General features: G+C 36.3%; 1 protein-coding gene across 5 annotated transcripts in view; it reads left to right on the top strand.

Annotated features, from left to right (window-relative positions):
* Window positions 1–13,572, top strand: part of LANCL2 (LanC like glutathione S-transferase 2) — a 61,438-nt gene that overhangs the window by 9,212 nt on the left and 38,654 nt on the right. For all 5 annotated transcript variants that reach the window (XM_059934320.1, XM_059934321.1, XM_059934322.1 and 2 more), the window contains exon 2: window positions 9,022–9,139. In XM_059934320.1, coding sequence (XP_059790303.1) covers window positions 9,022–9,139 — 118 coding nt within the window. The remainder of the gene's footprint in view (window positions 1–9,021; window positions 9,140–13,572) is intronic.

The raw sequence follows: 13,572 nt of genomic DNA, 5'->3' as shown, positions 1-13,572 counted from the left end.
TGTTTGAAAATAAAGTGTTAGAAAACCAAGCCCACCTACTTCACGTGTGTAACTGTCACAGAGCATCTTCCCCTGCGAGATCCGAGATTACAAAATATACTTTCCTCAACCTGTGCCCTGGGTTAAAAAGATTTGTTAAAACCTTTCCTATGAAAGAATTACTTGCTGATGTATATATATGTGCCTGTGTATACATATACTTGTAATTACTGGTGTCTATATATTTGCACATATTCTGGAGTGTATAATCTGTGTATCGCACATACACAAAATGTGGGTTAAAAAGCTATTTTTATTATCTTTAAAAATGTAGACAAGTCATTGTTAGCTTTAGTTTCTTTGTCTATAACACGGGGATGATAATGTTGTTATAGGGTTATCAAGATTGAATTAGATGGAGTGTCACAAGTGCCCACCTATGTGAGGAGTATAATAAATGATTTTATTCATAAGCTATCCTGATGCATTATTCAAACTCAGAAGTTTGGTTCACAAATACCTGTTCTAAACATTACCTTTTGCTTTAGGAGTTATTTATTTGTGCATGTTAAACACCTATTTTGAGAGTTTCCACTCTCCTCTATTTGAAGTTAAGATCATGAATTTTAAAGTTAATGATCAATCTTTTTTAAGATTTCTGTATTTTTGTATTTTAGGGTTGTATTTCCTCAAACAGCTTTCATAAAAAAAATACAGAAAAACATATAAGTATTAGAAATACCAACATCGTTTTGCTTTATAGCACTTTGGGGCATCCTTGTTTGGGAAAATTGCCTAGTATGTAGGAAAATAATATTTTCTTTCTAATTGCAGTGCAATTACTAAAAATTAATCTTTGAGTCAGAGAAAAACTTCCCAAATTCTTTAGCTACTCTTTCTGTTTCTGTGCTTTGTGGAAGATGTGTATTGTATTCATATGGTGTGATTGAGTGAAAGCTGTAGTAAGCCTTTCAAAAATCTAAAGATAAACTGTGGACAGAGAATCAAGCAAAGATTTTCACAACAAGGGCTCAGCATAGGGAGGCCCAGGAACTTTCGAATTAGACAGTCTAGCTACAGCTCCAAGAGCTCGGTCTCTTGTTGTCTCATGTGACCTTGGGCTAGCCTCAGGTTTCTCACCTAAAAAACAGAATCATTCAGTAATGTGAAGATTAATTGAAATGTCACATAGAGCACTTAGTGCTAGACATATGGTAAAGTGCTCAATAATTATTAATTATCTTTATAATAATACCATTATTAAATGAGAGGAACCAGTTAAAATTTCTCCAAATAGAATTACAGCATAATAAATTCTTTTCTTTGTTCTTGAGACTTTGGTTCCAACATCAGCAAATTAGAAATCTCTTTGATGACAGAGAGTTAGAAAATTAGGAACTAGAAAAGATACCTTAAAGCAAAGGCAGAGAAATTATTTTCACAATGGAATTTTGGCAAGTATTAAAAGGAATTAGAGTGAGTAATCATAAGCCTTAGAACTATACTCCAGTATCATTTATGAGGAATAAAGCATATGCTTTGGAATAAAGTTATCATGCCAGAGCTAAAACTGTACATAAATGTGTTAGGCCTGCATTCAGCTACAATAAACAGAAGACTCAACTTGGAAGTACCTTAATTAGATTATTTTTCCTGTATTACAGGAAGTCTAGAAGTAGGCAACTCTTGGTGTTGATTCATTTCAGGAATTCTGCAGTTATGTTGGTCCTCCTCTCATATTTTTTGTGTTCTAGTATAAGATGGCTGCTCTAGTCCCAGATTTCCTGTCCAATTTTACAATAGGATGAAGGGAGAAAAAAGAAGGGAGTACCAGCTGTATCTTTCTCTTTTATCAAGAAAAATGAGAACCTTCCAAGAGCCCTTAGAAGACTTGCACTTATATCTCACTGGTTAGAACTGTGTCATATGGCTGCCCCTGGTCTGGTCATAAGGCAGTCTGGGAAAGCAAGTAGCTCTTCTGGGGTTCGATGCATTGCGGCCGTGAATCTAATCAGGATTCTGATAATAAGGAAGAAGGGTGTCTGCAGTAAGTGTGGGCTAAGTACTACCTTACGGGTTATGCCACACCAGGTAATGAAGTGGTAGTACTCTAGTTTTTTTTCTTCTCATGAAAATTATTCTGCATCTCTTTGATTAATGGTGGAAACCAAAGGTCAAGACACAGGAGGCTTAAATTACTAACTTGGAGTCAAAAAGTTATTAAACAGTTGGATGGAGAATCAGACAACTCTCCTCTTTGACACGTGTACATGTGAATTCTTCTGATCCACGAAAACAGGATATCTTTCCATTTGTTTATCTCTTCACTTTCTTTCATCGGAGTCTTGCAGTTTTCAGAGTACAGCTCTTTCACCTCTTTGGTAAAATGTATTCCTAAGCATTTTGTTGTTTTTGATGCTATTGTGATGAGACTGTTCTATTTCTTTCTCCTGATAGTTTGTTGTTAGTGTGTAGAAACAACTGATTTCTATATATTGATTTTATATCCTGCAACTTTACTGAATTTATTGGTTAGTTCTATCAGTTTTTTGGTTGAGTCTTTAGGGTTTTCTGTATATAAGATCATATCGGTAAATACAAACAGTTTTACTTTTTCCTTTCCGATTTGGATGCCTTTTATTTCTTTATCTTGCCTGATTGCTGTAGCCAGGATTTCCAGTACTGTGTTGAACAAGAGTGCTTAGAGTGGCACCCTGTCTTGGTCCTGATCGTAGTGGAAAAGCTTTCAACCTTTCACCATTGAGTATGAAGTTAGCTATAACCATATAGTAAGTATATGGCCTTTATTATGTTAAGGTGTTCTCCTTCTATTCCCAATTTGCTGAGAGTTTTATCGTGAAAGGATGTTGTATTTTGTCAAATGCTTTTTCTGCATCTATTGAAGGGAATCATGTGATTTTTATCTCTTGTTCTATTAATGTGATGTGTCACGTTTATTGATTTGCATATATTGAACCATCTTTGTATCCCAGGGAAAAATCCCACTTGATCATGGTGTAAGATCCTTTTAGTGTATTTTTGAATTCATTTTGCTAATATGAATTATTAGCAAAAATTATTATCTTGTTGAGAATTTTTGCATCCGTGTTCATCAGGGATATTGGTGTGTAGTTTTCGTTTCACATAGTGTCCTTATCTGGCTTTGGTATCAGGGTAATGCTGGTCTTGTATTTGGGAGTGTTCTCTCTTCAATTTTTTGAAAAAGTTTGAAAAAGGTTGGTGCTAATTATTCTTTAAATGTTTCATAGAATTCACCAGTGAAACCATCTTGTGTGGGGTTTTCTTTTTTGGGAGGTTTTGTATTATTGATTCAATGTCCTTATACATTATTGGTTTACTCATACTTCCTACTTATTCCTTTTTAAAGATATTTATTTATTTATTTGGCTGAGCTGGGTCTTAGTTGTGGCACATGGGATGTTTAGTTGCAGCATGCGAACTCTTAGTTGCGGCATGAATGTGGGATCTAGTTCCTCGACCAGGGATCAAACCTGGGCCCCCTGCATTGGGAGCACAGACTCTTAGCCACTGGACCACCAGGGACCACCACTGGACCACTGTTTCTGATTTGGCCTTGGTTAGTTGTATGTTTCTAGGAATTTATCCATGTTTTCTAGGTTATCCGTTTTGTTGGCATATGGGTTAATCTGCATATAACTTACAGTCAGCCCTTCATATTCTCGAGTCTTCCACATCCCTGAATTCAACCAACCATGGACCATGTAGCACTATAGTATTTACTACTGAAAAGTATCTGCATATAAGTGGACCCGTGCATTTCAGATCTGTGCTCTTCAAGGGTCAACTGTATTTCTGTGGTTATCACTTGTAATATCTCTTTTTTAGTTTCTGTTTTTATTTATTGAGTCTTCTCTTTTTCTTAGTTTAGCTAAAGGGTTTGTCAATTTTTTAAAAAAATCTTTTTAAAAAAACAGCTCTTAGGGACTTCCCTGGTGGTCCAGTGGTTAAGACTCCATGCTCCCAATGCAGGGGCCCAGGTTCAATTCCTGGTCTGGGAACTAGATCCTGCATGCCGCAACTAAAAGAGCCTGCATGCCGCAACTAAAGATCCCGCATGCTGCAATGAAGATCCTGCATGCTGCAACTAAGACCTGGTGCAGCCAAATAAATAAATGAATATTAAAAATAAATTAACTAATTAAAAACAGCTCTTAGTTTTGTTAATCTTTTCTATTATTTCTCTAGTTTCTATTTCATGTATTTTTGCTGTGATCTTTGTTATTTCCTTTTTTCTGCTAACTTTGAGCTTGGTTTATTCTTTTCCTAGTTCCTTGAGGTATAAAGCTAGGTTATTTATTTATTTAAGATCTTTCTTTTTCCTTACTGTACGTATTTATCACTATAAACTTCCCTCTTAGAACTGCTTTTGCAGCATCCTATAGTTTTGGTAATGTTGTGTTTCTGTTTTCATTTGTTTCAAGATATCGTTTGATTTCCCTTTTGATTTCTTTGACTCATTGATTGTCCGGGAGTATGTTGTTCAATTTCCTCATATATGTGGATTTTCCAGTTTCCTCTTGTTGATTTCCATTTTTATACCAGTGTCAGTAAAGACACTTGGTATGATTTCAGTCTTCTAAATTTGGTTAAGACCTGTTCTGTGCCCTGTCATATGATCTATCCTTAAGAATATTCTGTGTGTACTTGAGAAGAATGTATATTCTGTTGTTGGATTGAACGTCTTATATATGTCTATTGGGTTCATTTGGTCTAACGTATGGTTCAAGTCCAGTGTTTCCTTAGTGATTTTCTGACTGGTTGCCCTACCCATTGCTGACAGTGTGGTATCGAAGTCCTCTATTATTGTTGTATTGTCTGTTTCTCCCTTTAGCTCTGGTATTATTTGTTTAATATATTTAGTTGCTCTGGTGTTGAGTGCATATGTATTTCCAATTGTTAATGTCTTCTTCAGAGGAGTTGACCCCTTTATCTTTATATAATGACCTTTGTTTCATGTGACTGTTTTTTACTTAAGGTCATTTTGTCTGATATAAATACAGCTACCCCTGCTTTCTTTTGGTTTCCACTTTGTGGAATGTCTTTTTCCATCCTTTCACTTTGAGCTATGTGTGTTCTTAAAGCTGAAGTGAGTCTTTTGTAGGCAGCTTATAGTTGGGTCTTGTTTTTTATTCATCCAGCCATTCTTTGCCTTTTATTAAAAGTTCAATCTACTTATATTTAGAGTGATTATGGATATGTAAGGACTTACTAGTGCCATCTTTTTAATTGCTTTCTGGCTGTTTTGTAGTTTTCTTGTTCCTTTTTGACTCTTGCTGGATTCCTTTGTGAATTGGTGATTTCCCACCGTTGTATGCTTCTGATTCCCTCGTCTTTATCATTTGGGAGTCTACTCAAATTTTTTGCTTTGTGATTTTCATGAGATACATAAAACATCTTATAGCTATAACAGTCTGTTTTACTCTGATAACAGCTTAATTTTAATCTCATACGAAACATCTACCCTTTTACTCTTCCACCTTTTGTTTTTTTATGTCACAGTTTGTTTGCCTCTTTCCATATTGTATGTTCATCCGCAAATTATAGTAGCTATAGTTACTTTTGATACTCTAGTTCTAATCTTTATACTAGTGTTAAGTGTTAACACACCATCATATTGCAGTGTTCTGAATTTGATTTTATATTTATCTTGATCAGTGTATTTTTTATGTTTCACGTTACTAGTTAGCCTCCTCTCATTTCAGCTTGAAGAACTTCCTTCAGCATTCCTTGTTAGACAGATCGAGTGATGATGAATTACCTCAGCCTTTGTCTGGGAAAGTCTTTATTTCTCCTTCATTCCGGAAGGATAACTTTGCCACAGGGAGTTTTTTGTTTTTGTTTCTGTTTTTTTTTAAATTTTTGGCCGTGCTGCACGGCATGCAGGATCTTAGTTCCGCGATCAAGGATCGAACCCGTGCCCCCTGTAGTGGAAGCGCAGAGTCTTAACCACTGGACCGCCAGGAAAGTCCCCACATGGAGTCCCCGAATGGAGTATTTTTTATTTTTTAATTTTTTCTTTCATCACTTTGAGTATATCATCCCACTCTCTCCTGGCTTGTAAGATTTCTGCTGAGAAATTCACTGATGTCCCATTGGAGGTTCCTTTGTAGGTTACAGTCTTCTTTTTCTCTTGCTTTCTTTAGGTTTCTCTTTTTGTGTTTGATTTTTGATAGGTTTATTACAATGTGTCTTGGAGAAGGACATTTTGGGTTGAAGTAATGGGGTAATCTGTTTATTAGCTTCATGAACTTGATGTCCAAATCTCTTCCCAGGTTTGGAAAGTTCCCAGCCATTATTTATTTAAATAAGTTTTCTGCCCCCTTTCTCCCTCACTTTTCCTTCTGAAACTCTAATGATTTGGCTGTTGGTTTTTTGAGGATGTCTCATAGATCATGTAGGCTTTCTTCACTCTTTTTTATTCTTTTTTCTTTTTACTCTTCAGACTGGGTTCTTTCAAAGTTCCTATCTATATTGTTGATTCTGTCTTCTATATGATCTGCCTGCTTTTGATGCTCTCTATTGCATTTTTCATTTCATTCATTAAATTCTTAAGCTCCAGAATTTCTATTTGTTTCTTTTTTCAATGATTTCTATTTCTTTGTTAAATTTCTCACTTTCATCACATACTGTTTTTTTAAATTTCATTAAATTGTCTTTCTGTGTTTTATAGCTCATTGAGTTTCCTTAAAACAGCTATTTTGAATTCTTTATTGTGTAAATATTAGATTTTTATGTCTTTACGTTTGGTCACTGGAAGATTATTGTGATCTTTTGGTGATGTCATGTCTTCTTGATTTTTCATGTTCCTGGTAGAGTCCAAAATGGACCAGCAGGAACTACATTCCTTTAATGCCCTGGAAATCTTATATGCTGCTCTCTGACTTGCTCCCTCTCCCCAGGCCTGGACTCCCTCTGTAATGCTCTGGATGCATTATGAGAAAGGAGAGAAATAGGTCTCTTCAGCAGAGTCCTGCACAGATTTAGAAACCGGGCAGTCACTCAGTGGCTCTCCCTTTCCCCAGCAGGAGAAATCACGGGCCATCTATTTAGCCATATGCTGTACCTGAACATTAGGTGATGCCGGCAGAGACAAGCTGTTCCTCTAACCCACTTGAGTGGATCCAAACTCCTTTTCTTCTTTTTCCTCCAATGGAGTGTTGGTACTTCTTCTCTGGAAACCTGGAGTACCACAAAGGCTATCTCATCCGAAGGTGACTGCCTAAGTCACTGTTCTGCCTGCACTCCCAGACTGTAGCTGAGGGGCTGGAACCGATTCAGTCTCCTGTAGGTTTCACAGCTGGTACTGAAGTCTCTCTGCTTATTACCTAGTTCTCTAGTGGGCTAGATTTGCCGTGGGTCCCTTGGTGTATGGTGCTGCATTCCACAACTCACACTAAGGCACTTCCGTTGGTGGATGGATGCCTAATTTTTGTTGTTAAAGCGGAAAACAAAAACAAGGGATGTGTTGTACTGCCATGATGTTGATATTACCCTGGTTTAGGTTTTCAATATTTATACTTATTAATTTTTTCCTGAATGTACACAAGAGGTTTCTGGATCAGAGATTTCTTATTTACTAGACAGAAAATAACCAGTGAGTGGTTCCCTGAGTCTCACGTCTTACCTCTTTGGCAGTGAAAGCCAGGTCAAATGTCCTACATACACAAAGTCTGTACTGTAGGCAAAGACTGAAGAAAAATAAGGTTTCTGTGCTTTTTATAAAAGGGAAGGAGACAACTGTCTCTCCTTCCCTTTCTGAGAGAGTTTCATTGGAAATATCAGTCTTTGGAATATAAATAAATCTCTCTGTGAAAAGACAGGCCCATTTGTCTTCAGTTCTATGACTGGGAAGGGTCTCCCTGCTCTAGCTTCTCATCCCCTTTGAAATGTAGACACATCCCTCCGGGGCGGGGCTTTTACAATGTATACGATTGTAACTTAATTCCTAAGGTTGCTTTTAGTCCAGAATCCCAAATTTCAGTAAAATTTGGCCTGAAAACCCTAACTGTCTGGTAACATGAAAAGATTTTCCCTGTAGTCCCGCAGAGGGATGTTTCTTTATGATAAAATCTGTCAGGAAGGTCTAGCATTCCTAGATTTGTCTCTGCCAAATAACAGAACTACAAGTACACTAAAGGGAAAAAAAGCAGAATTAAAGGGAGAAACAGACAATTTCACAGTCACAACTGGAGATTTTAATACACCTCAGCAATTGATGTAACAACTGCAGTCTTCAAAAATCATCAAAGGCAGAAAAATCTGGACAACACTGTCAACTACATGTTTAAGAATACTGATAAATTTCCCTTGAGAAAGATCACCAGCAGTGAATAAGAATACCTGTTATCTTAGCTTTTGGCAGCCTTGGGGGTTAACATTTTTAAATTTTTTTATTATTTGTTAATCTGATAGGCAAACCATAGTATTTGTATTTACTTGCATTTCATTAATTACTAAGTGATTGAACATTTTTGCATATGCCTGTCATTTGATTTTTTTTCTTTTTATAAGGTACATTGATAATTTTAAGTGTATTTCTATATTGTTATATAGTCTTTTTATTTATAATATTTTATATTGCACATATTTCCCCTTGTCATTGACTTTTAAACCATCTCATGTTTTTTAACTTAAGGAAGTTAAAATGTTTGTGTAGTCAAGTACATCTCTTTCCTCTTTTTTTGTTTTTTAGTTTTTTCCTTTGATTTCTGCAACTTATTTTTTGTGATTCTACAATTAGGGCATTCTGATTCTCCTTATGACCTAGAGTCTGTATAGGGCATTCTAATTCTCCTTATGACTTAGAGTCCGTATAGGGCATTCTCTCATTTTAAAACTTACCTTATAAAACCAAGGTAGACTCCCTCCAACCAATGAAACATTGAAATGGGCCAGGTGATATAATTTCTGTCTGTTTGTTTTTACAACTTAGACTGTTAGTTACTACAACATTGTCCTATTCTTGTGCAATTTAATTTTATGTTTTCTTTTGGTTCTCAGATTATTAATAATTTCACAAGGCGGATCCAGACCAAAATTAAAGATCTTCTACAGCAAATGGAAGAAGGGCTGAAGACAGCGGATCCACATGATTGCTCTGCTTATACTGGTTGGACAGGTAAGACTATGGATATAAGTAATTGGTATGTTTTATTTTTGGATTATGATATGTAAGCCTTGGATCTGAATTCTTTTTCTTTTAAAAGTCAAAGGTTTATACCTTTTAAAAGAAGTCTTGAGCTATCTTCATTGATGAGATGCTTTGTAATTTTATTTCTAAAGAAATTCTTTCTGCCTGAAGTTTGAATGGCATATGAGTTTGTATGTCATATTTTTGTAACATTAACTATCTGACCTAATATATGGCTGTTTTTGAAAATGTGTTAAGATCAGCTTTTTTGTTTGCTTTTGGGTCTTTGATTTTTGCGACAAGATGTATTTGTGTGATTTCTCTGGCCCGATACGTATGAACGATTTAACCTACTTTTTGTACTCATTTACATCATTTGTACACATAAAGATTTTGATTTTGATTCTAATAATTATAATTAAACAAGCAACCAGTAACACATTTCACATCAAAAAACTTAATTTCAAAATTAATTTGCCTTAACTAATCTTTACATTCTTTTTGTTATTTTATCATGTAGCCATAATATTGTCATAGCTATTTAGGGAATATAAAAGAAATGAGACAGACCTTGTTCTGAGGGATTAGACTGCAGTATGAGCATTGCTATTGACAATTCACATATAAATTTATAGCCTTTTCTTGCTAAGTTTTTATAGTTTAATCAGTGAACAGTATGGACACAAGGGTACATGTTGGAATCACCAGGAGCTGGCACTTGTTTTTGCAGTGCATGCCCAAACTTGATGGCCCTGATCTTTTTTATTATTTGTGTTTATATTTGTACTCATTTATGCAATGCTTTATTTATTATTTGCCTGTTATCAATACAATATTACATAGTAACAGTAGAATTGAATTTTTCAAACTTTTATACCCAGACAGACATGGAGCTAGTTCTCTTACAGAGCCAAAGAAACTTATCCTAAATGTAATTTTTTAAAAATATTTATTTATTTATTTATTTGGCTGGGTTGGGTCTTAGTTGCAGCACGCGGGATCTTTGTTGCAGCACGCGGGATCTTTGTTGCAGCATGTGGGATCTTTAGTTGCAGCATGCGAACTCTTAGTTATGGCATATGGGATCTAGTTCCCTGACCAGGGGTCGAACCCGGACCCCCTGCATTGGGAGCGCAGAGTCTTAGCCACCTGACCACCAGGGAAGTCCCCTAAATGTAAAAGTAAATAGTGTTGGCTAACTTGAAGTAAAATACAGAGAATAAGTTTATCTCGAAAGGAAAAATAACAGTTATTAGTAGCACAGTTTTCCCCCTATAAAGTCTTTTACTTAAAGCATTTCTTCTTGTTGAAAAGGGGTTTTAACTCCATGATTGTTAGGTCCCAAATTGGCTATGCATCAGAATTATCCAGAGAGCTTTATAATAAAGACTATCAGCCTTCACCCCAGGACAGTTAAATCAGGAACTCTGGGGGGAGGATTCTAAGAATCACTATTTCTTTAAAAACCCCAGTTGTTGTCATTTTTTGGAATCACTGAGAGAGCCATCATGGAAGTATTTGGTTTGAATGATTTCAAATAATATTTAGGGCTTTGGGGTTCATGTAGCAGTATGGAGTCCACTTAGACCCATACCTCCCTGTCTTTTCTCCTAAAACTGTGTAAGAAGAACTGTATAAAACTGTATAATATAACAAGAATAAATGAAGCACCCAAAATTTATCCCTTTAGCAAAATGTGAGATAGAGAATATACACAAATAATAAGGGGTGAAAAACAAATAGCATCCAGAATGACTATGGAAAGTCACAGTGGCAGAGCCGGTGAAGAAAGACAAAGGATCCAGGGGTGGCAAAATCTGTCCCACCATTCCCCACTTTGCCAATTAATGAGTAATTATTCCTGGAAGGAGTGAGACACACCCTGAGGGGGATCTTTTGAGGGTGTATCTGAGTGCAAAGTGGGCAAGTAATGCTGGACAAAGCAGAGAAAAAAGGTATTTAGGGTATACAGGGAACAGGTTTTATTTTAGACTTTCTAAAAAAGCACTATTCTGAAAAAGAGGGGATTAACTTACGAAGCAGAAGCTGCATTCCTGGTGGCACTGGCTAATGGTGTAGGTAAGGAGAGAAACAGCAATGATAGGGGTCTTCCTCAAACAAGAAAGAATATGAGACTCAAAGGAAATCTGGCTACCAAAAGTCATCACTTATTAACTAAACTGTTCATCACTTACTAAGAAGAGGATGCCTTTCAGATTACAACTACCCTAACCATTTTCCTCTTCCTGTTAATAGTTGATCCAGAAAAATCCATCTGTTTTGAATATAAGAAAAAAAAATCAACAATTATTTACATAATATTAGGAAAAAGAAAAAAGAAAATCAGATTTTGTCAGCAGAAGAAAACACACCAGGAAAATTCTACTACAAGATGGAGAAAAAGGGCAGCACTTTCAACATTAATTTTGTAAGTTAATTATGCAATATAGTCACAGTGCAAAAATAAAGTGACTCAGAGAAGAGATGGCAAGACAGAAAGGTGATGTGAAATAAGAATTGACAGAACTAAGAAGAGAAATTAAAGGAAAAGGCAAAATCACTTCAGAAATGAGGACCAAATTGCAAGGAGTTGAAGAAAGAACTGGCACCACAGAAGACACAGCAATACCATAAAAGGAAGAAAATCAAACTGGAGAAAAACTTCCAGTTTCTGGTCTGATGTGTAAGGAGTTTAGAAGTCACCACTTTGTCCTAACAAGTTAAAAGCTGAACTAACTGAAAAATCAATAAAGTTTCTAAGATCCATCAGAGAAGTGGGGTTACATGACAAACGGCTACACCAAAAATAGCAATAGACAGGGAGATTCAGAAAATCAGAATTTACTAGAGCAGAGACCTACAAGGAGAAACCTCCACAGGAGCCTGAACTGTAATTGATTAATTGCTAGAAGCTCAGTGTGGGCAAATATGAGAGTTAAAAAAACTCTAGGAGGACCCAGTCATAGGGAGGCATCCACACTTTTGTGAGGTTAAACTTCAGAGTTATCCCAGGTCCTCACTGTGAATATTGGAGAAAAATCCCCTCATGCCTCTGGTTGCGGGAGGGGAAAAGGAACCATTTTGAAATATGCTAGAGCATTCTGTTCTTAACAAGGCCAGACTTCAGGAGAAACTATTTTACCAGAGCCTCGCCTACTGGAGTTTTATCAGAAACTACCCTACCTGGAGGAAGGGTAGTAGCCAACTCCAGCTTCCTCTAGCCATTCTGTCCAACCTAAGGGGAAGAAGACACTGAGAAGCACTGGTGGAGTTCATGGTCCAGGGGCACATGTTCATCAAAACACTGAGACCTGGTCATAGGACCATAGAACGCTTCCACTCCCCCACTCCTTACCACTCCATTACTAGAGGACTATTTGTGCAGTTTCTTTTACCCAGTACATTATGTCCACCTTTCAATAAAAAAATTACAAGACATACTGAAAGGCAAAAACAAACCAGTTTGAGGAGACTAAACAAACATCAGAACCAGAATGAGATATGGCAGGAATGTTGGAATTATCAAACCAGGAATTTTTAAATACTATGATGATATGCTAAGGATTTAATGAAAAAAGTAGACAACCTGCAAGAACCCATGGATAATGTAAGCAGAGAGATGTAAATCCTAAGAAGGAATTGAACATAAATGCTAGAAATCAAATACACTATAACAAATGAAGAATTCCTTTGATGGGCTCATTTAGTAGACTAAACACAGCTAGGGCAAGAATCACTGAGCTTGAGGATATGGCAGTAGAAACTTCTAAAGCTGAAAAAAACCCCCAAAAAACCAATATCCAAGAACTAGGGAACAATGACAGAAGGTTTAACACTTGTGAAATGGTAATACCAGAAGGAAAAGAAACAGAATCAGAAACAATATTTGAAACAATAATGACCAGGAATTTTTCCAAATTAATATACACTAAACCACAGGTCCAGGAAGCTCAGAGAATACCAAAGAGGATAAATGCCAAAAACAAAGAACAAAGAAACAAAAAACCTGCATCTAGGCATGTAATATCCAAACTTCATAAAACCAAAGATAAAAAATCTTGAAAGAGATACATGCTCCCCAGTGTTCATTGCAGCACTGTTTACAATAGCCAGGTCATGGAAGCAACCTAAATGTCCATTGACAGAGGAATGGATGAAGAGGCTGTGGTACATATATACGATGGAATATTACTCAGCCATAAAAAAGAATGAAATAATGCCTTTCGCAGCAACATGGATGGACCTAGAGATTGTCATACTGAGTGAAGTAATTCAGACAGAGAAAGACAAATATCTTATTGCTTATATGCGGAATCTAAAAAAAAAGGGTACAAATGAACTTATTTACAAAACAAATAGAGTCATAGATGTAGAAAACAAACTTATGATTACCAGAGGGGAAAGGGGGGAGGGAGGGATAA

This window comes from Balaenoptera ricei, chromosome 9, assembly GCF_028023285.1.
Source record: "Balaenoptera ricei isolate mBalRic1 chromosome 9, mBalRic1.hap2, whole genome shotgun sequence".
Taxonomy (NCBI): Eukaryota; Metazoa; Chordata; class Mammalia; order Artiodactyla; family Balaenopteridae; genus Balaenoptera; species Balaenoptera ricei.
Note: the sequence above shows the minus strand (reverse complement) of the source record. Positions and strands in the feature narration are given on the sequence as shown.